The following is a 21962-nucleotide window of genomic DNA, read 5'->3' as shown; positions in this document are numbered from 1 at the left end:
AAATCTTATCGCTCCTGTTTAAGGTTTTAAAATACTTTTTTATTAAGTTTGGGGTCAGTAAGTTCTTTTTAAAAGGCATTTATTTGATCAGAAATACAGTAATTTTGTGAAATATTCTTACAATTTAAAATAACTGTTTTCTATTTTAGTATATTTTAAAATGTAATTTATTCCTGTGATGTAAAGCTGAATTTTCAGCATCAATACTCCAGTTTCCAGTGTCACATGATCCTTCAGAAATGATCAAAAATCACAAATCATTTGCTGCTTGAAGCATTTTCTATTATTATCAATGCTGAAAACAGTTGTGCTGCACAATATTTATGTAGAAACTTGTGCTGTCAAACGATTAATCGCGATTAATCACATCCAAAATAAAAGTTCTTGTATATTATGTAAAGAAAAACTTTTATTTTGGATGCGATTAATCGCGATTAATCATTTGACAGCGCAAGTAGAAACCATCAGGATTCTTTAATGAATGACAAGTTCAAAAGAACAGCATTTATTTGAAATAGAAATCTTTTGTAACAATATCAATGTTTTTTCTGTCACTGTTTTCGATCAATTTAATGCATCCTTGCTGAATAAAAGTTTTTTTAAAAATCATATTGATCTCAAACTTTCCAAAAATATGCGTCAATATATGTGTCAAACAATTATAAAAAATAAATAAAATGAAAATAAAATAAACTATTCAAACAAGTAAACAGGCTAGTATGTATTGTCTGGACAATATTTGTAGCCTACAAAAAGATTGTCAGCAGGGAACCTGACAGATCTAATCCGGTCCGACATGCTAAACTTCTTTCAAACAGCTGATCTCAGCTGGTTTCCACAGACACAGTCTTAATACATGACATGCTGCTCACCTAATGCAGTTTGTGTGGAGATGTATCCAGGAGACAACACAATTACCCCGCCATTAAAAGCAGAAATAGACCAGCCAGTTGGTCTTGCATGTGTGTTTTGTGTGTGTGCATGGGTTTTATAAATGACCTACAAGCGCTGCAGCATTGTCACTATCAAATCTAATAACCTCTAGCTGGATTATATGTCTTTCTGTATGTGTTTGTGTGTGTCAAGCTTAAGGGTCCAGACATCAATCAAACACACATTTCCCTTTCTGCGCTTTCTTTGTCTGTCAGTTCTGCATAGTGCTGAGCTTCATAAAAAAGAGCTTGCCACTCCCTCCCAACATCCTCTTATTGTTTGTTTTGCCTGTGCCATTTGTTCAGTCGTGTAATTCTCAAGTGGAAGCAGATTACAAGCTCTCTGTCTGATGTGTACAAACATACACACACATACAGAGCTAGTAAGTGTTCGTATCGTGTAACATCAGAGTTTGGGTTTAAGACTTTCATTTAAATGTGCAAATCTAAATCCTACCACTGTGACTGATGTCAGATCATGTAAGCACTGACATCCCAGACACTTTTAAAAAATTAGACCCTTTGTTACCTGACCAACACGGGTCTGGTGATCTGACATTCAAAAATTGGCTTCTTTTATCCAGCCGAGAGCTGGATTTCACACAGCGCGATGAGAAATGGTTTGCTGCTCCGAAACACAGAACATATATTATATATATTTTAGTTTTAAGTTATCTCGTGTCCCACTGACCTAAAGCGCGATCTACCAGCATTGCCTTTGCGATCCACCTTTTGGGCACCCCTGGTCTAACCTATATAGTGCAGTCCAGGCCTGAATGTGTGTGTTCATGAGTTTTGCATGCTTCAGTCTTGCGTGTCTTGTGTAGTTTGGTTTTTCATGCAGACCTTTACTAGAGCATGAAATCACCTCTCACTCCCTGAGGAAAGAACATGTTCTCTGTATGTGGATGTGTGTCAGATTTAACCAGGGGTTGGTTGCACTTCCTGAAATGCAGGAATAGTAGCCTACAGGTAAAATAATAAGAATGGTGTTTGCTAAGGCAATCCTCAATATTACTGTTCTTGCTCATACTCATTCAATAGATATTTGGACAAACCTCTAACTCCAAGTGGTAACTCTAAGGATATGAATGATTGTGAAAAATTAGTGCACTTAACTGTATTCGTTGTGTGTGATTTTAGTGTACATAAAATCTTAAAAGTGTGAAAAAAAACTGTACTTGCAGATTTGAAGCTTTACTTTAAAGTACATTTTAAATCATTATGTTTTAAAGAAGTATGCTTTGATGAGTTGACTAACAACTTAAGCACGTTAAGTACTTAATTTCAACGGTACTGTGTTATTCAATATCACATATAAAGTTTAAATGTATTTAATTGCAACTTCATTAAAAATGCATAATTACTAGTTTCATAGAGAAATGACATTTAAAGTATTTTTAGTTTATTATAAATGCTTATCAGTACATTTGGCAGCACATAAGTAATTATAAAAATATGTACTTAAGTAGGTCAAAACAGCACTCTAAATTTCAAATAACTGCATTTGTAATAAATGTAATCTATAATGTATTTTAATTTTATAGCAATTAACATGCAATTATGCATCAAAAACAGCCAGTTAACACTTAAATATATTATTTTAAATATATAATTTCTGTAAAAAATATTACTTTTAAAAGTATGCTAAAGTGTACTTCTTTTTCACAAGGGACGTCTTGGTTTTTTAGAAAATAAACATATCCAAGTCACATTTGTGTGAGTGTATATGTGTGCGTTTCCCACTTGCTTTTATTCTCTATTTTTCCCATCATATTCCAAACCAGTACAAAACTTCAAATGCCATGTGCTGTACAGGTCAGACCGTACAATACAGAGAAACACAGCAAACACAGCTGCCAAACCTTCCCAGACTCAAGACCTCACAAACTAGCAGCAGCAATTGTGCCTCCATTTAACTCTCTTCTTTGTGTTATTTACAGCAATGTAAATATCGGATACAATGAAAACTGGATATTGTAAATATAGTCTGAGAACACTCACTTTATTATGACTGTGTGCGTTGTGCATTCATGAATCTAATTCATTGAATAGTATTATAATAGACAGAAAAGGGCCATTTGAAATGCACCACTATAACCACACAAACAAGTACTACAAAGTTTTATGGTACAGGACATTCTACTAAGGTTTTTGGATCACTTATGTACCTTCAAAGTACAGAGAAACATGTACCATGTAAACACCATTGTACATGAATAGAGTGATCCTTCAGTACCATGGTACCACCAACACTGTAAGAGAAAAGTAAATCAATTTGTCTTGAAATGTCAAGGCTCATATATCTGGAAATTATTTCTTATAAAAGCTCACAGCACTGTGCTTACTGCCTTATGACTGTTCTCGTAATCATCAAATAGTCTGTGAGTCAGCGGGTCAGCGTTTCATTACTCTACTTCTGAAAAAACAGTTACATGACCACCTGCTAAATCCCACATCATCCCTCAAACTTTCAGGGAGTTTTCGGCAAACTCTGAATATTCTGGATTGCTCAGAATTCCTCAAAATCTTCCCGTGCTTTTCCCAACAAGGGGGTTTTAAAGATTAAATAGCCCTGATGCATGACTCCTCTGACTGTCCAGCTGTAATTTTTCCTCATCTAGTGTTTGTTTCCATCAGAGCATAGTTAATGAACCCTGCTTCAGAGACCCTGCACTTCCTTCCTTTCTCAGGGTTTCCCCTTCAGAGCAAAACAAAGATAGGAGCTTCCTGAAAAATATAAATAAAAGTTCAGTCAGCCTCATAGGACTGGTTCCTCTAGCACAGTCTAGAAGGGCTCTGGATCAACAAATAAGCTGTATGTGGATAATGCCACTAATACATGCTGTTTTTGAAACACATTTGGGCTCTGAATGATAAATGAACAAATGAGCTATTGGTATGAATGTGCATTTGGAGAAAGAAACAGCAGTAACAAGGCTGCACTCTTATACTAACCTTTTACTGTACCGAAGCCTATTAAACACCTGTAAAACAGGCCCTATAAAACAGCCCCTCCACATAGCGACCACCATCAGAAGCCATAAACACACACAAACACACACCTCTTACACTCACAGCAGCAGTAGACATGTGAACCTAATCACCCAGCTGCAGTACCGATCGATACCCGCTCTGTGTTAAATGAGGTATTGAGAAAGAGTTTGAGAACGAAGGATGGAGAGCATAGAAGGAGAACTAAAAGCATTTGTAGGATGAAAAAAAAATGAAGATTTTTGGGTGTGGTGCTATCTAGGTTAAAAATCCTATATCAGCAAGCTTTCATTTTGAGTGTTTATTTTTGTGTCAGGAAGGGAGGTCTTTGATGGTGATCTGATGACATCAGCGTGTTCTCACTGACCTATTAAAAGTCTGAGAAGTCTCTTTAAAAATAAAGCGATTAGTGATCATGGTAGAGAACTACCTCTACTTGAACTATAATAACCATAGTAATACAGAAGTTAAACAAGTAGCCTATAAAAGATGGTGTTACAACAGAAAATATAACACAAAACACCCTAATAAACAGCAAAATAACAAATAAGATAAAACTATTTAGATAACATTTTAAATTAAATTAAATAAAATGTGATGTTTCGTGCAAGGAATTCTGGGAAGGAAATTTCATAGTATTTTACAGTAAAATATCATATAATGCAATGTTAAACCACTTACAATGTTTCACCCTACAGTTAACCTGGTAAGGATATTTTTACAGTTGCATTTTTTCCAGTTTCGTTTTTGTGCACCTAAATGGTGCTGATCAATGTTTGTAATGATAGAGCAGATACATTGTCTATTGAAGTAAAAAAAAAATGATGTAAGTTATTAATTTCACGATTGACCCATTAGAATTGAGTTTTTGTTCTAATAACTGTTTATACATCTCTTTCATCCTGTACTTTGTTGCATGTCAGAGTGAGATATCGTGTTCAGCCGGATCATCAGATCATCTTCTTTTACTCATAATGATCCATCACTTCTTTCCATTCTTTGAGTCATCTGTTGTCTGAAAGGCTCTACTGGCTCTTTTCTGAAAGTTTAGTTGAGGATGAACTCTCGCTGTGTACCATAAGTGCCCGCTATGCCAAGAATTCAGTCCTCAACAACAGAGAGCGGCACGCATCCTGCCCTGGGCTTTCAGCCAATAAGAACACAGAGCAAACCTGTGAGCCGACCCAAAGCAGAGCAGCCGAGCGAATCAGAGCGCTGGCATTGACTATCACAGCAGTATACAACACCCCGTAAAATGATTCTCAAAGAAACGAGCAAACCGACCAATAATGACCGTTGCTTCATATAATAATGCATTCATCACTTTTTTCATCATGCAGCAGACGGTTAATAGAGCACAGACCAACCATTGAGCCAACCTGCCAATGATCCACTACTCAGAACAACAAAGGAACATTTATTACCGGAAGAGTGAAGGCCAAAACAGAGAATTAACCAGACACAAGGAGCATGCTTTATGTTCCTCCTCGTTAAACTGTCAGTAGAGAAAATCTAATGCTTAATTCATGTGCTCCCCGTCCACCTTCAGACCCACCCACCCGAGCTGACATTTACACAGAGAAAGTCAACAGATCGGTCCGAGTGAAGAGCTCTCAGCTCCTGCCGTAACACACATAGAGCTTTGACTACAGCGAAGTTAAACGAAAGTGTCAACATTAAGAGTTCTGCCCCAAGCCAAATCAAGTACAATATAAACACTTTTCTTTTCAGAAACCTTCCCTGGAGCTCCTAATGAAGCCTTTTCAGAGAATCTGAAACTAATTAATGATCCTTTTTTCCCCAATTAGCAACTTCTTACAGAACTCACACTAATTTCCATCAATGCAGCTAAAATAACCAAAAACGGATAGTTCCAGCTCCAAATGGCCAACTTGTGGCCACATACAGTGATTTGTGATTTAAATCCTTTATTAATCAATACAATTAGGCATTTGAACTACATTCCCTGACAAAATTATTTCTTATTTAGGTTATTATTATTAGTGGTGTATTATAAGGCAAGCATAATTTTTATGATGAACAATACCTCAAAATACAGATTCTTTTTTTGCTTTTTGTCATAGAGATTTAGAGGTGGGTTCAATAAGTAACCACCTAGCACACAACACATAGCAATGCTTTAACAACCACACAGATTAACTTTATCAACAACATAGCAATTCAGACCACCCAAGCAGAATCTTTTCTTTGGTTTCATAATGCACACCACGCTTCTTTCCTGTGGTAAAATTCACAGCAGCTCATTGTGTTTCCCACAAATTTGAGATGTGTCATGCTTCAAATATCTTCAGCTCATTTTAAAGCCCACTTGCTATCTACTCAACATCCTGAAAGCTTCTGGAATGATCAGTTATCTCTCACCTCTCTGGACTTCTCCATCTCGGCTTGCAGGACCTGCTTGGCCACCTCCAGATCCTGCAGTTTCACCCTCAGCTCCTCGTTCTCCTGCTCCAGACGAGATCTCTTCTTCTCCACAGTGTCCAGCTCATTATGCAGACGGATGGACACGTCTTTTGCCACCTGAAACAACCACAACAGTTTTTATGAGGGGAGCATTAAAAATATCCTTTGAAAAAAAGGTACTCTGTGAGCTGCCTACAGAAATGAGCTTAGTGAAAAATAATAGGCAAGAGAATGAAAATGTGTTATATTTAAATATTACAGAAATGGTAATAAACATATTTCATTCATGCTGATAAATACAGAGAACTTCTCAGTGTACTGCTAAATACTGATTAAAAATACTGCATGTTGTAATTAAGTAATTAATCCTATCATAAAATTTTTCCTCTTTTTTTTTGTTTTAGCTATGGTTAGTTCATAAGTCTATGATTCATGTCTCCCTGAAGATAGAGGAAAGCTCATTAAAAGCGGTTGATCGTAATGCTGCACTAACTTCTTAAGGAGGCAATTATCGGTGTTGGGCAAACAAAGACAGAGAATCCAAACCCATCTCTACCACACACACATGCATACTGGTGCTTGGACCATTTTAGCAACACAAGACTATTTGTCATTACTGACAATGTGTGTATGTTTCTATAGGGCACATATTATGGAAGGATGTAGGTTTGTGTGAGAGGAACGAGGAAACTGAATGGGGTAAATGAGGATTGTGAAGGGCTAAGAGGAGAAACACAGCCCCTGTTTGTGAGGGAGGGTTTTCTCCTCTCTGTGAGTCTGAACCACAGCCAAGGTGCAGCTGGGTACCCACAATGCTCCACTGTACCAACACCACGCTCTAATTCATATCAGATCCCTCCATTTCTCATTCTTTCCTTTTCTTTATTTCACCAACAGCCTCTCTGCCTTGTTTCTTAGTCTTTTTCAGTAGTGTTACAGTAGTTCACAGTTGTTTTCGTTTCAGCTTTTCCAGCACAAGCTACTTTCCCCAAAATGTTGTGCTGTGGGATGATAAAATTGTGTTTGCTGTTTTGCTGTTGCTTTATATTGGACACGTGCATTAAAAACATGATTTTACAGCAAAAAATAAAAAATATTACACTACATTATACTACAGTATATGATGAAAAAAGGTGAAAATTATATTTAGAATATATAGGTTATGTACTAGTACTATGTACTATATATAATATTATTAAAACTACCATTTTATAAGTAAAAAATTGCAAGTAAAAATGCACTATTTATTGACATATTGACTATTTACTGACAAACAATAATAGGGAAGACATCTGTGTGTGTGTGTGTGTGTGTGTGTGTGTGTGTGTGTGTGTGTGTGTGTGTGTGTACATCTTCCTATTTTTTTATTAGTTATGCAATTTGTATTTTAGTTTCAATGTTTATTGCATTATACGTTTTATGTAAGTTATTCCAATGGTGTTTTGCCACAGTTCCTGGAAAAAAAAATAACTTTAATGAACTGTAAACATTTTTTATACATCAATACCATTTTGGATTGTATATTAAAATTATATCAAAGAGATATAGAGTTATTAAATGTAAAATACACACCATTAACTGTAAAAACACCATCATTAAAGCAACCACAGCTTTTTTTTTTTTTTTTTTTTGGTAACTATAACAAGAGTTTTTATACAGTATCACTCTTTCTATAGACAAACAGAAAAGCAGGATATAAATCAATGTCACCATTCATGATATAATATTAAATATGTTGCTAAACCACAGGCCCAGGGTTTTATGGTAATTGCACGTCTGTATTGTCACACAAAAGCTTTAATTATCAGAGCTCAGAAAGTGTCTGTTGGTCCAGATTATTTGCATTCACTCCTCCTCCATTCTGTCTGGAAGCCACCCACCTGCCTTTGTCTGACTATGTCACCGCCTGTTGTTGCTTTTACATGCAAAACGAGATAAGACACTTCTAGATCTACAGGGAAAGGGGCAGTGAAGCACTGCAGTGTCGTGTGTGTGTATGTGTGTGTGTTTAGGTGCTTAGTTGGCCGCCTCTCTCACCACACAAGACCCAGAAATCAAAGGAGTGTAATGACCCATCAAAGACTAATAATGGCTCATTTGCATGTGACCATGACTGTTTGTCAGCAGAACTTGTTTAGATATGAAAATAGCTCTGTGGAATTTGTTTGTATTTGGGTTAGTTTGTGTGTGTGTGTGTGTGTGTGTGTGTGTGTGTGTGTGTGTGTGTGTGTGTGTGTGTGTGTGTGTGTGTCCTTTCTGATCCTGCTTTTCAGGATTGCTCCGCCTCTCTGCTGTGCAAACGGTCGTTTTAAATGACTTCCCTCCAGATCTGTATCTGGTTGCATCTGCGGGACAGCCACCCGGGCACATTCACACTATAAACTCAGCCTTGCCCTGCTTAGAAAAAGCGAACTGCCCTTTGGTTAACCTGTTAGCACATGCAGCTCAGATGAGCCATATAAAGACAGTCCAAGGGCACCAAATAATGTTGTGTTGAAAGACACCCATTAACACAGCTTCACTACATTTTTAAATGGACTGACACTTTAAATGCAGCTTCCAGCCATATGTCACTCTTATGTCAGTTCATTTTACAAATCCTGCCTTTGAAACTCACAAGTGAGTAACAAAGTCAACATAAAACGGCATTTTCAAACTATTTTACTTTATAATGTGATATATTTCTGAGTAAAAAAGGATATTCAATGAGATAAAAGTAGGGCAAGTAAATGGAGACTTTAGCCTAAGTCTCCTGCTTCTCAATTTTTTATTCTAGAAAGAAGACCCTAGTTATCTCAAATGTGCCTCCTCTAGAGTTTCATCTCAGCTTAGGAGCTGGTTTTTAAAGCGGGGCTTTGTCTTGCTCTGTGCCTGTTTGACATGTGAATGCAGCACAAGGATGATTATGCATGTGCGCTCCTCACATAGATGAGCCAGCTACATGATGAGGAGGTGTTTATTACTACAGTATGTGTCTCTTTCTCTCTCCTCTTATCTCAAGGATGCTGCTGCTAAGCTGATATCTGAGCCTGCGAAGGCCAAACTGACCAAACAGTATTTTCCTTGCTTATCATCATCTGTCACCATCACTTCCTCTTTATTATTCTCCTTCTGCCCAAAATGATTTTTTTCTGCTCAGAGGTTGCTCTTATATAGCTTAAGACTAACTGCATGTCTCATTAAGCCCACAAAATACTTTAATATTTGTGTATGTGCTAAAACCAACTACAGCAAGGTCACATGACTTTAATGTCACCTTCACTAAGCTTTTAAATTTCTGTAGTCCTTCTGTAGTTCTGTAGCCACCCCCTTTTTCAAAACAAGTAAACCTTTTAAAAATGTTAAAAGAGTATAGAGCTATAAATTAAACTAGCAGAGCTCAAAAAATGATCTTGGATAAATAAGTTTATATATGAGTTACATAAGTTTGTAATGAAATCTCTCACTTTTGTCTCAGCAAATCTGAACATAGATTGAGACATTGTTGACATCTGTAAAGTCTAAAGGAGATAACTAGGGTCTTTTCCGTTTTTTCTTTAAACATCTGCATCCTCCATTAGGACTGGGCGTGCAACAACAGAAATGTTGCATGACATCCAAATTTAAATAACTGCTATCAGAAAAGAATAACAACTCTGTTAGCTGTATAGTACATCAGGCACTAGATTTTAATGGGAGTGATTCAGTTTTGACGCACTAGATGATCAGAATTTCATTTCTGATATTTGTTGTCTACAGCTGGAATCATTCTCTCTGTTTCTCAGCTGTTGTTTTGCATGAGCACATGACTGGAGAAGCTCAGATGGATAACAGAGAGAGAGAGAGAGAGAGGAAGCTCCGGTGTTCCTCCAAACCCAATTTCACAAGCCACAGCAGCTGATGAGAAGGTGTGGAGCTGTTTTCCGTCCTTCCCCTGACAGATCTGGGAGACATTGCTCTCATTGGATGAGAAATGAGGCCAGTGCTTCAGAGAGCAGGAAATGGTGCAGAGATCTTACAAACATTCAGATCCTCCACCAACCCTTTTCACCCCCTCCCCCTCCTGACCATGACATCATCCCAAGAGACCAGAGAGAGATGAGAAGAAGTCGAATATGGGAAACTCGTATATGTTAGTCCAAGGGGAAAAAAATATTTGTCTTACACAGCCTCTTGGTCAGAACATCGCTGACCTCTGAATAGAGTTCATTCATAAGGAAAGTACCAAATAATAACTGATACGTGGGTCATCTCAGCCCCAAAAAGTTCTCAGAAATCAGTGTAATAGATTAAGGCCAGATTGATTCATAAGCAAATATTCTGTCATTTTAAGATAACAGATTTTCAGAATTCAAAAGAAATGGTTCATTTGTCTTCATTGGCTTTGTTGAGTATTTGATTGCGACTGGTTATTTGCATCCTTCTGGGGTAATCAATTTCCTAAATATCTGTGCTATATACCCCAGATATTTCTTTTCACATAATATAATATTTCCAACTCATATTAGCATTTCATTTCCAATTATTAATATTTTTGGTAGGTAAGTCAGATAATAAGCAGGATAATGTACAGTCAGTCGGTCATTATTGCAAAATATACCAAAAAAGGACGATCTGCTTAACATCACGGTCCCTTTCGGTTAGATTCAATCAGCCTAGCAACAAGACAAACATTGAATCAATCTTCTGAGGTCATTTTCACTAGTTGATAACATTTGGCAGCAGTTGTGTTTGTATGAAACAAGGGAATGTGTCTGTGGTGTGAAACGAAAGACATAATAGTCTTTATGTCTTTATGTTGCCAAGGACGACAGTGAATATTGAAAAGAGATAGACCACAAATCTTAACTGAACACTGCAGTAAGTGTTACACAATTAAACAGAGGAGCATCTTGCTAAATATATGCACTGTATTACATTTCTTCTTTTATTTTTACTGTCTTAATTATAGTGTTGGGTATCGAGTTCGATACTTTTTAGTCACTGATCGAATTGCTTCAATACCATTGAGTATCAAAAAATATCTTGTCGTTCAGTACCAAATTTTGATACCTAAGGGGTTAATCTCATTGACGTCAGTGAGCCAATAAGCATAATGCATTCTTTGTGCCACATCAAGTGCTGGCGATTGCGATCTAATGTGTGTTTTGGCCATATAATGTTGCTGAAATATGCTATTTGTAGTCTTTTATATCAAGCTAATCGCTACAACTGCTTAGCATTTCTCATGCATTAAAACTATTTATTGTGTTGTTGGTTACATTTCATTCCTTTGTGCACTGGCTCAGGAGATGAGTCTTTAAGTCTGTCAACAAGCTGAAAAAATAAAAAAAGTTTTTTGAGGTGAAGTGTAATGTAATCTTGTTCAAACAGATTTCATAAAACTGCCTGGTAATGAAAAGTAGCGTTCAGGAATCAGTATCGAAGTCAAAGTATCTGTATCGATATTAAAAGAATTTGAACAATACCCAGCCCTACTTCATTATTAAATGTATATTTGATTAAACATGTCAAGAAAGTTTTATTACAAGCACTTTTTAAATTTTATATTGAAACTTCTAATTGGAATTAAAACATATTTATATTAAAAGTTGACATAAAAACGGCCTTAAGTGCAATGTGACTGTTCTTATACAACTTAGTTGATTATTAAATAAAGTTGATTAATTGAGGTTTATTGTCCGTTTGGGTTTTAGTCTACTTTAAAACTTTATTGACGGTTTCTGTATTTTAATAAAAATTCAGTTTGTTGCATCACTTTAAAGTACTGATTGTTGCACAAGTTGTTCTCATAACCCTGTAAGGTTACAAGAAAATCCGTGTTAGCACTTCGATTTGCACAATGTTTTGTTGCTGTGCTAAGCTGAATGTAAAGAAGCAATGTCCTTCCTCCTTAAAGCCTATAGCATGCCTGTCACAGCGATAGCAATAGAGTATTTCAACCAGTTGAATGCACAAGCGCTGTGAAGATCAGTGTAATATGACCTGGCTGTGGAGAGACAATTGACCCTGTGTTAGGAGACTCCTGTCAGCAGTTAAAGAATTCAGCAGAGGCTAAGATGTTTTTTCTACAGACACATCCCCCTCCTGTGTTTCACGCCACATCGATTGTGTTCTGCAGCCTCTGATCTTTACCAGCTGTGTCCTGAGTGGTAAAACTTACGTATGTGACAGTGTAACTTCTTATAGACCAACACAGCCAGTCTCAGTAGCACAAAGAGGAAATCACTCCCTCTGTTACTGCATACAAATCAACCTTGTAAAAGAGGAATACAGTGCTGATGGGAATGACATCATGGTTATTTCTCCTCTCACTGACAGACCAGAGAAAGGAAGTATTGTGTCCTCAGCCATGTGAGACAGTTGCCTGTGTGGTGCATTACACGCTGCCTAAAGCATGATCTAACAGTCTACCGCAGACGTTTGCATCATTGGATATTTTATGAGATTCACTTCATTCAGAGAGTCCCTTGTAAAAAATAAATACTTTAGCAAAATATATTTTAAGTGCCGATTATATCAGACACTTCATTGCATGTTATTTAAAACTAAATTCAAATGTAATATAATTTACATGTATATTAAATGTACTTAAGTAGGACTTAAGTGACATCTCTATATAGTACATCTCTGTAATTTTATAATTTTATGGTTAAAGTGTGTTACTGCATATACTGACAAGCATTTATAGTGAACTACAATATACTTTTTTGTCATTTTGTGTATTTAAATATATTTGTAATTACACATTTGTAATGATGAAGTTGCAATTTAGTACATTTAAAACACCAACTGTAATATCTAATAACACACCACTTTTAAAATTATAATTAGCTTTTTTACATTGCTAGTCAAAACATCAAAATAAATGTACTTCTTTAAAGCATGAAAAAATATTAAGTGCACTTTTAAGTGAACTTAAGTGTGTTTAAGAAACAGTCAGCCATGAAAGTGTGCTTGTTCGATCTGGCCTACTAATATCCCGTTCTCATTACATTGTATTATGTACAATTTTTCTCTTAAAATTCATTCATGTTTAATTAATTCTGTTTTATGTGTTTATGGTTTAATTTTTATGTACAGCACTTCGGTCAGTCTTGTGGCTGTTTTTAAATGTGCTTTATAAATAAATGAACTTGAAACACTTAAATGGCCTCTTGTTTCATTAAAATTGTATTATCTGCAAATACGGTTTCTTAAAGCGTACTTTTAAGATTTAAAGATCACATTCAAAACAATTAGGGTAAGCGCACCTCATTTCCACAAGGTGTTTGAGTCAAACTCAACTTAAAGATCAAGCAATCACTTGCTAAACACAGTTAACTAACAGAATACATTTGGAGGCTTTTATCAGTAATAAATCACGCCTTCACACCAGCTGAATTTCTACATCACACATTAACTTGCTCTAACCTTGACATCTTGCTCCAGTGTTCGGATAAGCTCCCCGTCCACCTGTCCGGTCTGGGCCACGCGGATGCTGCGTCTCTCTGCCTTCTTGAGGCGGTACTGCAGGATGCGGCAGGTTTTGTTGGCCTGATCCAGCTGCTGTCTGAGCTCCTGGAGCTGATAGACATCCTCCTCCATGTACATGTCCCTCATCTCCAGCATCTCAGAGCGAAGCTCCTCCATCTCGTCCTGACACACACACACACACCCAATGCATCATTTTAGAAATGACTATGCATTTTGCAAGCTTTTTCAAAAACATACTGGACATTTTAGTTAGACATAGACACTGATCTGCAGGGCTGCCACTGGTGTCTCCCAGGATCAAGGGTAGCTGAAAAGCCACTTGAGGTCATGTATGTATTATGCAGCATTATGATTTTCCTCCAGACTCTTTTACTACACAGTTTACATAACAGCGCCATGTTTAGAAAGCAGTTTTGCTCTAACCCCAAATAAACTATTAATGCCTCAAACAGATAAAAATGCATTCAGCTTTCAGAGGCTGATAGATGCGGTGGGCCACCGCGTGCTGCCACACATTTCCAGTGAATATAGGTCAACTACTGCAGCGTGCATCACGTGCTCGGCGCGCGGATAAACAATGGAGTGAAAAGTGGGCGCGGGCGCAGCAGACTGACTGACTGCTGCAGCATCTGTACAAACAGCTGCATTATTCAAGCAACACGCGCGCAGGAGCAACTAGTCAATAGCCTTTTTAACGTTTTTATATTAGGCATGGCAAATTAAATAGAATTGGTTCCGTCATGGTCTTGTGATAGTTTATGAAAACCGAGATTACAAAAAAATCACTGTTTATCTCTTACATATGACTCATAGTATTTCTGGAGAAATGACAAACCCATATGATAGTAAACAAGGATCTTAAATATATGCCTTGTGAGAAGAATAAATACAGTGTTTCCAGTTTCAGGGGGAAGGAACATAGACATTTAGATAATGATGTATGGCGTAAATACAGTATTATACTGGTTACCCTGTGACTAGTTTCCACCAGAAAACTATAGTTATACAGTTATTTAGACTAACTGCACTGTAAAACTTGTTTTTCAGCATAATAAAAACGTCTTGTTTCTATGCGTCTATGCGTCATTTCTACTGTTTTATGAATTTCTTAATTTCATTCTCTTGATTCCGTAATTCATTTCTAAGTGGGCTATAGTGTACAAGTTTGCAATAATCTAGCATTTTCATTTTTAATGGGTTACATTTTTATAGTGTAGTAATAATCATGAAATAATTAAAAGTTTCCGAAATCTTTTTATACTAATATTGCATTTCAGGTGTACTGTAACTCTACTGTATACTATGGAAAAATGTTAAAGGTCTTTAAAGGTTCAGCAGTGAACCTCTCTGTGTATCAAGCACCGTTTTGGTTATGTTTGGTTCTTATGATTGTTATTTTGGAGGTTTTGATGTTGCATTAGCCTATATGTGACCCAGGACCACAAAACCAGTGATAAGTAGTACAGGTATATTTGTAGCAATAGACAACAATACATTGTAAGGGTCAGAATTATAGATTTTTCTTTTATGTCAAAAATCATTAGGATATTAAGTAAAGATTATGTTCCATGAAGATATTTTGTAAATTTACTACCGTAAATGTATAAAAACGTAATTTTTGATTAGTAATAAGCATTACTAAGGACTTAATTTGAACAACTTTAAAGTTTATTTTCACAATAAAATTACATATTTCAAACATCAGAATCCAAATCTCAAAACAAACATACATCAATCAAATATTGTCTTATCCTAACAAACCATACATCAATGGAAAGCTTATTCAGCTTTCAGATAATGTATAAATCTCAATTTCAAAAAATTGTCCCTTATGACTGGTTTTGTGGTCCACGGTCACATACAGTATGTTCTTGAGAACAGTGTTTTGGTTCTTGGCTGTTTAAAGCACCAACACATAGATGATTTCTAAACAATTAGACAATAACATCATGCTGAACCTTAACCTGAATGTGGCAACTAAGATATTTTGGCGGAAACTGTGGTTGCCATGGTGCTAATTTTATTTAACAATATATATATATATATATATATATATATATATATATATATATATATATATATATATATATATATATATATATATATATATATAAAAAATCATTGTTACCTTTAAATAATCATTCTCCGACCTGAGTTCCTCTATTTCCCTGACTAATTCCTCATGCATCCCGTCCATTAATTCCTCAGTCAGGTCGGAAAACGCCAGGGACGTGCTGGCGGGCATCCTGCTGTCGAACGAGGTGAGCGAGCGCTCGTCGCCGGGAGAGACGCTCCCCTCTGCGGTCTCCATTCCCAGCGAGAGCCGCTCTTTCTCCACGCTGGTCTTGGTTTGTCCACTTTTGTCCAACAGTCCATGATCAGCTGGCGCTTTCTCGCCGTCGATGCCCCCGCGGCTGCTGGTCTCGGTGTCGCTGCTGAGCGCATCTGTGGAGACTTTATTCTCTTCGGAGGCGCAGTCGGAGAGCTCCGAGCTGCTGTCGGTGGGTGAGAGTTTCCCCGGAGCGCAGCCGGAGTCCTTGCTCAAATCATCCGATCCGATGCTGGCGTCCGAGACTTTTCTCCGGCCGCTTTTATTAGACTTTACGATGCTCTTCTGAGCACCGGGCGCGGACAGCGCGGGTTTGCCGGCCGGTTTACTCTTCTCTGTTTTTGTCTCCTTCCCGGTAACAGGACTACGTCTGGACACGCGGCCGCCTAAATATATGGCCCCCGGTTTAACGCTCAGCGTCGGCGTGCCGATGCCGCCGCGGATTTTAGTGAGGGACCACCCGGGCACATCTTTGGGTCTTGCTGGAGACGGTGCCCGGTGTATTTTCTTTTTCTCGGTAACTTGTAGCGGCTGCGCAGGCTGCTGTGGGGACGGCTGCGGCTGCTCTTGTTCTCCAGTGCTGCTCTCCATTTTCTGCTTTTGCCTCTTCTCCTTCGACGAGACAAAATGCGTCGGGGAACCGGTGTCAACCTTTGTCTTGGTCATTCATTCCGTTTACGAGACCCGAGTATAGATGAAATGTAGGCTACCTCCTCCTCTCCTCAAACACAGAAGCTGAACTGGTAAACGCTTCACACTAGACCAGCCGACACCAAAACCTTTGTAAATCCAAAAGAGAATGTAATTGCTTGGCTTGAGATGCTTCTGTTTTCTTCTGTTTACCACGTCTGCGAGATATCCCCCGTGCGTCCTCAGTTTTGAACTGCGGCTGCTGCTCTGCTGAGTGTCGGCTGGAGGGTTAGTTCAGTTGGGTTTCTTTCTCTCCGCCCAGATAGCGGCTCTGACCGTGACGAATGGATCTGGAGAGCCTCGCGCGCAGAGCACTACTGCCACCAAGACACGGCACGTGAAAAAGTGATTAGATTTTTTATGCTCTTCTGTATCATCCGCGCCACAAGGAAGCGCTGTTTCTACATGTATTTAGCTCTGATTTGAAATAAAACAGTGCATCCTTGTGACGCGGATGACACAAGAGCATACACAGCATACATTGATATGGAGAGACACAGAGGAGACAAAGGAATTATTGAATAAAGTCGTTATTTTTGTTTTCTTTGCTTACAAAAAGTGTTCCCGTCACTTCGTATAACCCAGATTGCACGTCTGATGGCAGATGGAGTATTCTGACAACGACTTTCATACCTTTTATGGACCTTGACACTGCTATTTATTTGCCAGTCTACAGGACAGTCTCAAGCCTCCAGGTTTTCATTTTAAGTAAGTGATTAATGACAAAATTTTCATTTTGGGGTGGAGTATCCCTTTAAAAAGATAAGGAGATTAAGTAAGTACAATTGTTTTTTCTGTAAATGCACTTTTTTTTAATTAACAAAACATCAAACAAAACACACACACAAAAAAAATCTTTATCAATATTCTCAATAACGAACAAGGAGAGGTCTTTCCACAGTTTGGGGTAATAGCAGTGCCAAAACAAATGCACTATAGTCTCTGGGTGCTGTTTGCAAAAAGAACAGTTTGTATCGATATCTGTTTTATATTTAATTAAGAAAGTATTAACAGGATATACAGCGGGTAATAAGTATTGAACACATCATCATTTTTCTCAGTAAATATATTTCTAAAGGTGCTGCTGACTTCACCAGATTTTCACCAGACATCAGTAACAACCAAAGTAATCCATACATACAAAGAAAACAAAACAAATAAGATAAGAAATTAAGTTCTGCGTAATAAAATGGAATGACACAGGGGAAAAGTATTGAACACTGGATTTTTGGTTATAGTTACTTGATGATAAATACATTTTTCTGTGCTGAATACTGCCTCCTGCAGTGGTATGGGAGGCTGAATGATGAGGCAGGAATGTGAGCACAGGTCACATGCCCCATAATTAGTCTGTAACGATGTATTTTTTTTCAGAGACTGTCCTCCTAGCTGAACACTAGAGCCTTATTAGGAGCCCCTTCTGGGACCCTGACAAAGGTGGCGCTCCCCGAACTTCGCATTAGCACAGTTAACACATAGTGCTGAAGACAGGGCAGAGAAACTGGTCGCTGGCTGTGCTAACTGAGCCGTTCTCAATGCTACATGAAAGAAGAGGACTTATCCCAATCCTCCAGAGTCTTTGAGATGGAGGCAGATCAATGAGAGGCTTTTCTTAATCTTTTATTGATTTATAAAGAGGAACAAGCCTTTTATTCATCCACAGATGATGCATTCCTGTGTATGTGGAGTGTATGCTTCTTTTTACAGCAAAAGCAAAACTTGCATTATATGTCAGAAATGTGTGCTGATGGCATTATTTGCTTAAAAAAAAAGAAAAGGAAAAAAAAAACGCTGTAAAACATATTTATAGTACTTATAAATAAGACCTTCTGAATGGATAATGGAAAACTGATTGCATTTGATCCTGTAAGACAACAATTATCTGTGCCGTGTTGAAGCGTTTAGGGATTTTGTTACTGTTATGACTGTAAAGGCTGTCAGCAGCCTTGCCACACTAGACTGAGGAATGCAACACCCACAGGGAGACACAGAAAATATCCCTTGTGCTGCTGGATATTACATATTCTATTTCATGGTGGGCTTAATTAATGTAAAACAGTATTTTATTCCTCTGTCCTATATACTTGGCCTAAATAACTGTGATAATGATACTAACAGGATTTCTGCTGTTGTTGCTCTGTCTCTGAGGACTGGGACCCCGCAGTCCTCTGGTTTCTATGTAATGTTTGTGGTGGCGACAATGACAGAAGTGGGTTCATAAATCCTTTTTGGTCTTGTCTGATGAGAAATACATCTTGTGGACTCTACATGCACATAGCTTGACTTAAGAATTACTTTAAGAATTTTTTGTTTATTAAAAATGATGATTCAAATTATTTTATATTAATTTAATAATTATTCAAAGAAAAAAATAAAGAAGAAAGAAAGCATGTATTTGCATAGCAGAAAACAATGAGAAACTGAATAAAAAGCCCATCTCATCACTACAGTGTTGATGATTTTTTTCTCTCTCTCTAATTTTTCTCTATATACTTACCACCAAGGGTCACCAACAGGCACTTTTGATGATTTAAATAATAAAATACTACTAATAAAATAAAATAAAAATAATAATAAAATAGAAAATTAAAATAAATAAATAAAAAAATAATTAAAACTCTTAATTTTTAAAATGGATATTTCTCATAAAATAATTTTGTATTTATTCATTTTATTAAATAAAGCAATCTGTAAAATACACAACAACCAATGTTTTTTGTGATAATTGTTGTGTATGTTAGATCAACTATGATCTAATGTAAAATTAATTTTGCATGAATATTATTTGCACAATAATAAAGACAAATATTTGTATATTTTTATAATATTTGTTTTAAAGAATGGGGGTTGCAACACTGTTACGCATATTTAATGTTAACAATTGACATAAATCAGGGTATTAAACTTTATTTAAATATGTGTGGCATATTTTGGTAAAGGGGTTTCAGAAATTCCAACCTCACATAAAATGAACAGAAAACAAATCATCTTGTATTACTTTTTTTCATGATTTCCATGCATGACCATTTGCTAAATAAAACAAACAAAAAAATTGCCTAAATTTGTACAGATGTGCAAGACCAGTTTCTGTGTTGTTCATGGGATAAAATACAAATTGGTTCTTATAAAAACAAATTTCTAATTTGTATGTCAAAGAATAGACATTAATGCTAATTTTAACAGACCTTTAATGTGATTTTTCAGCTAATGTATCTTAACGAGGGTTGATATGACATGAGCTCAAAGCAAATCAATCAACAGATGTTTTATGTACATAAACTGACAGTCACCACCGATAAGCTACTACTAAATATTGTAGAAACTTAATTTTCTGTAAAGTTGCTTTGCAACGATTTGTATCGTAAAAAGCGCTATACAAATAAACTTGAATTGAATTGCATGTTTTGTGTTAATTTAAGCACTAGTGCCACCTAATGGCCACATCAAGCAAACACAACACGTTTATCACTTCCAAGGTTAAATCAAGAGGATAAAAAAAGATCAAACCTTTACAGAGAAATGACCCTTGCCTGATACCATAAAGTGTATTGTATATATTATTGTTCACATTTGCTTCCAGGTTTCCTATTACTCTTGTCTGACCGTGATATAAAGATTTGCTTTACACATACTGAGTCAAAGTCCTGCATCAGCGATGAGAGGGCAGTTCTTTCTGTTCAAAGAGAAACAATGCCATGTTGTACAGGGTCAGTGGGTGTAATTGGCGTGTGTAATCCTGGATGAAAGAGTCCTTTTTACTGGAGTTGTGCTCAAGTCCCACTCTTTGGTTCGGTGAGATCTGTTGGAACAACAGTGCAGGACTAATTGAACCCTGATGGTGTACAAAACAGCAGGATGGTTTTTGATGAAAAGTTTATAATTTGTCTCTACCACAGTTTTTTATTGCTGACAGCTGACTGGCTGCTCAGTTCTGGACGGATGAATATGTGGCTCTAGGCTCTAGACAGCTCAAATTTATCTCTGGATACTGTATATTTTAGCCATCAAGGCCAGTATGTCAAAGGGACGTCTGTTTCCAACCTCTCAGGGCTGTTTGTCTTTGTCAGCCTCAGAGGTGGTTTCCAACATACAATTAAAGTGGTGAGGTCAGGGCAGGTCAGCCGTGCTGTACTGAGCTGCTCTGGGAACAGTGGGGTATATCAGTGACGTCTGCCTTCATTATTAATGACAGTCATAAAACAAACAGACCAAATTTGTATCAATAATTCACAAGCTTTTCATTACGCTCATAGAGATTGCAGTATTTGTGGATCATAATACACATGCAGATGCAGGTCAGTGTTAACCTGCTTCTCTGTACTAGTTTACATTTTCAACAGTGACCTCTAGTAATGACTTTCATATAATAAAGTAATATGAATTCACTCATTTCTTGGAATGAACATTTGGCGAAATTGAAACTGGAGTAGCCTGAAAGCTGGTTCAAAGAACAGACTGAAATGTATGATAAGCAAGGTTGTGCTGTTAGGTTAAATAAATTGATGTCAAGATAATGTGTAATAAATGACTGGAATGAGAAGCAGTTATGGGTGGGTGTCATTCAGAGAACTAAATGTTTCAAAATTAAGTTATATGTGTGTGCGTGTGTGTGTGTGTGTGTGTGTGTGTGTGTGCGCGCGTGTGTGTGCGTGTGTTCCATTTATATTAGAAATTTATTAAATTAAAATATGACATTAAATGATATTATATTTAAATTGAATAATATATGCATACAAATTTGTTTAAAATTTATATTAGAAATTAATTATATTAAAATATTATATAAAATGTTATATTATACAGTGGGGAAAATATTTATCTGCCCATTTACAAAGAAATGAAGGGTCTGTAATTTTTATGGTAAGTTTATTTTAATGGCTAGAGACACAATACCAACCAAAAAATCCAGAAAGAAAAACACATTATATAAAGGTTAGAAATTGATTTGCACTTCAGTGAGTGAAATAATTATTTAATCCCCAGGCAAAGCATGAGTTAGTACTTGATGAAGAAACCCTTGTTGGCAAGCACAGAGGTAAGACGTTATTTGTAGTTGGTCACCAGGTTTGCACACATCTCAGGAGGAATATTGGTCCACTCCTCTTTACAGATCCTCTCTAAATCCTTAAGGTTTCTTG

At 36.9% G+C, this 21962-nt stretch overlaps 1 protein-coding gene across 1 annotated transcript in view; it reads right to left on the bottom strand.

Moving 5' to 3' along the window:
* Nucleotides 1-17110, bottom strand: part of soga1 (suppressor of glucose, autophagy associated 1) — a 52587-nt gene extending 35477 nt beyond the window's left edge. Inside the window, exons 1-3 of the mRNA XM_042751237.1 lie at nt 15934-17110; nt 13743-13967; nt 6309-6467 (exon numbers count right to left, since the gene is read on the bottom strand). Of these exons, the coding sequence (XP_042607171.1) occupies nt 6309-6467; nt 13743-13967; nt 15934-16800 (1251 nt within the window). The 5' untranslated portion in view covers nt 16801-17110. The remainder of the gene's footprint in view (nt 1-6308; nt 6468-13742; nt 13968-15933) is intronic.
* Nucleotides 17111-21962: the final 4852 nt, after the last annotated feature.

The sequence above is a fragment of the Cyprinus carpio genome, chromosome B23 (assembly GCF_018340385.1).
Source record: "Cyprinus carpio isolate SPL01 chromosome B23, ASM1834038v1, whole genome shotgun sequence".
Lineage (NCBI taxonomy): Eukaryota > Metazoa > Chordata > Actinopteri > Cypriniformes > Cyprinidae > Cyprinus > Cyprinus carpio.
The sequence above is the reverse complement of the archived record's forward strand: the minus strand, read 5'-3'. Positions and strand labels throughout refer to the sequence as shown.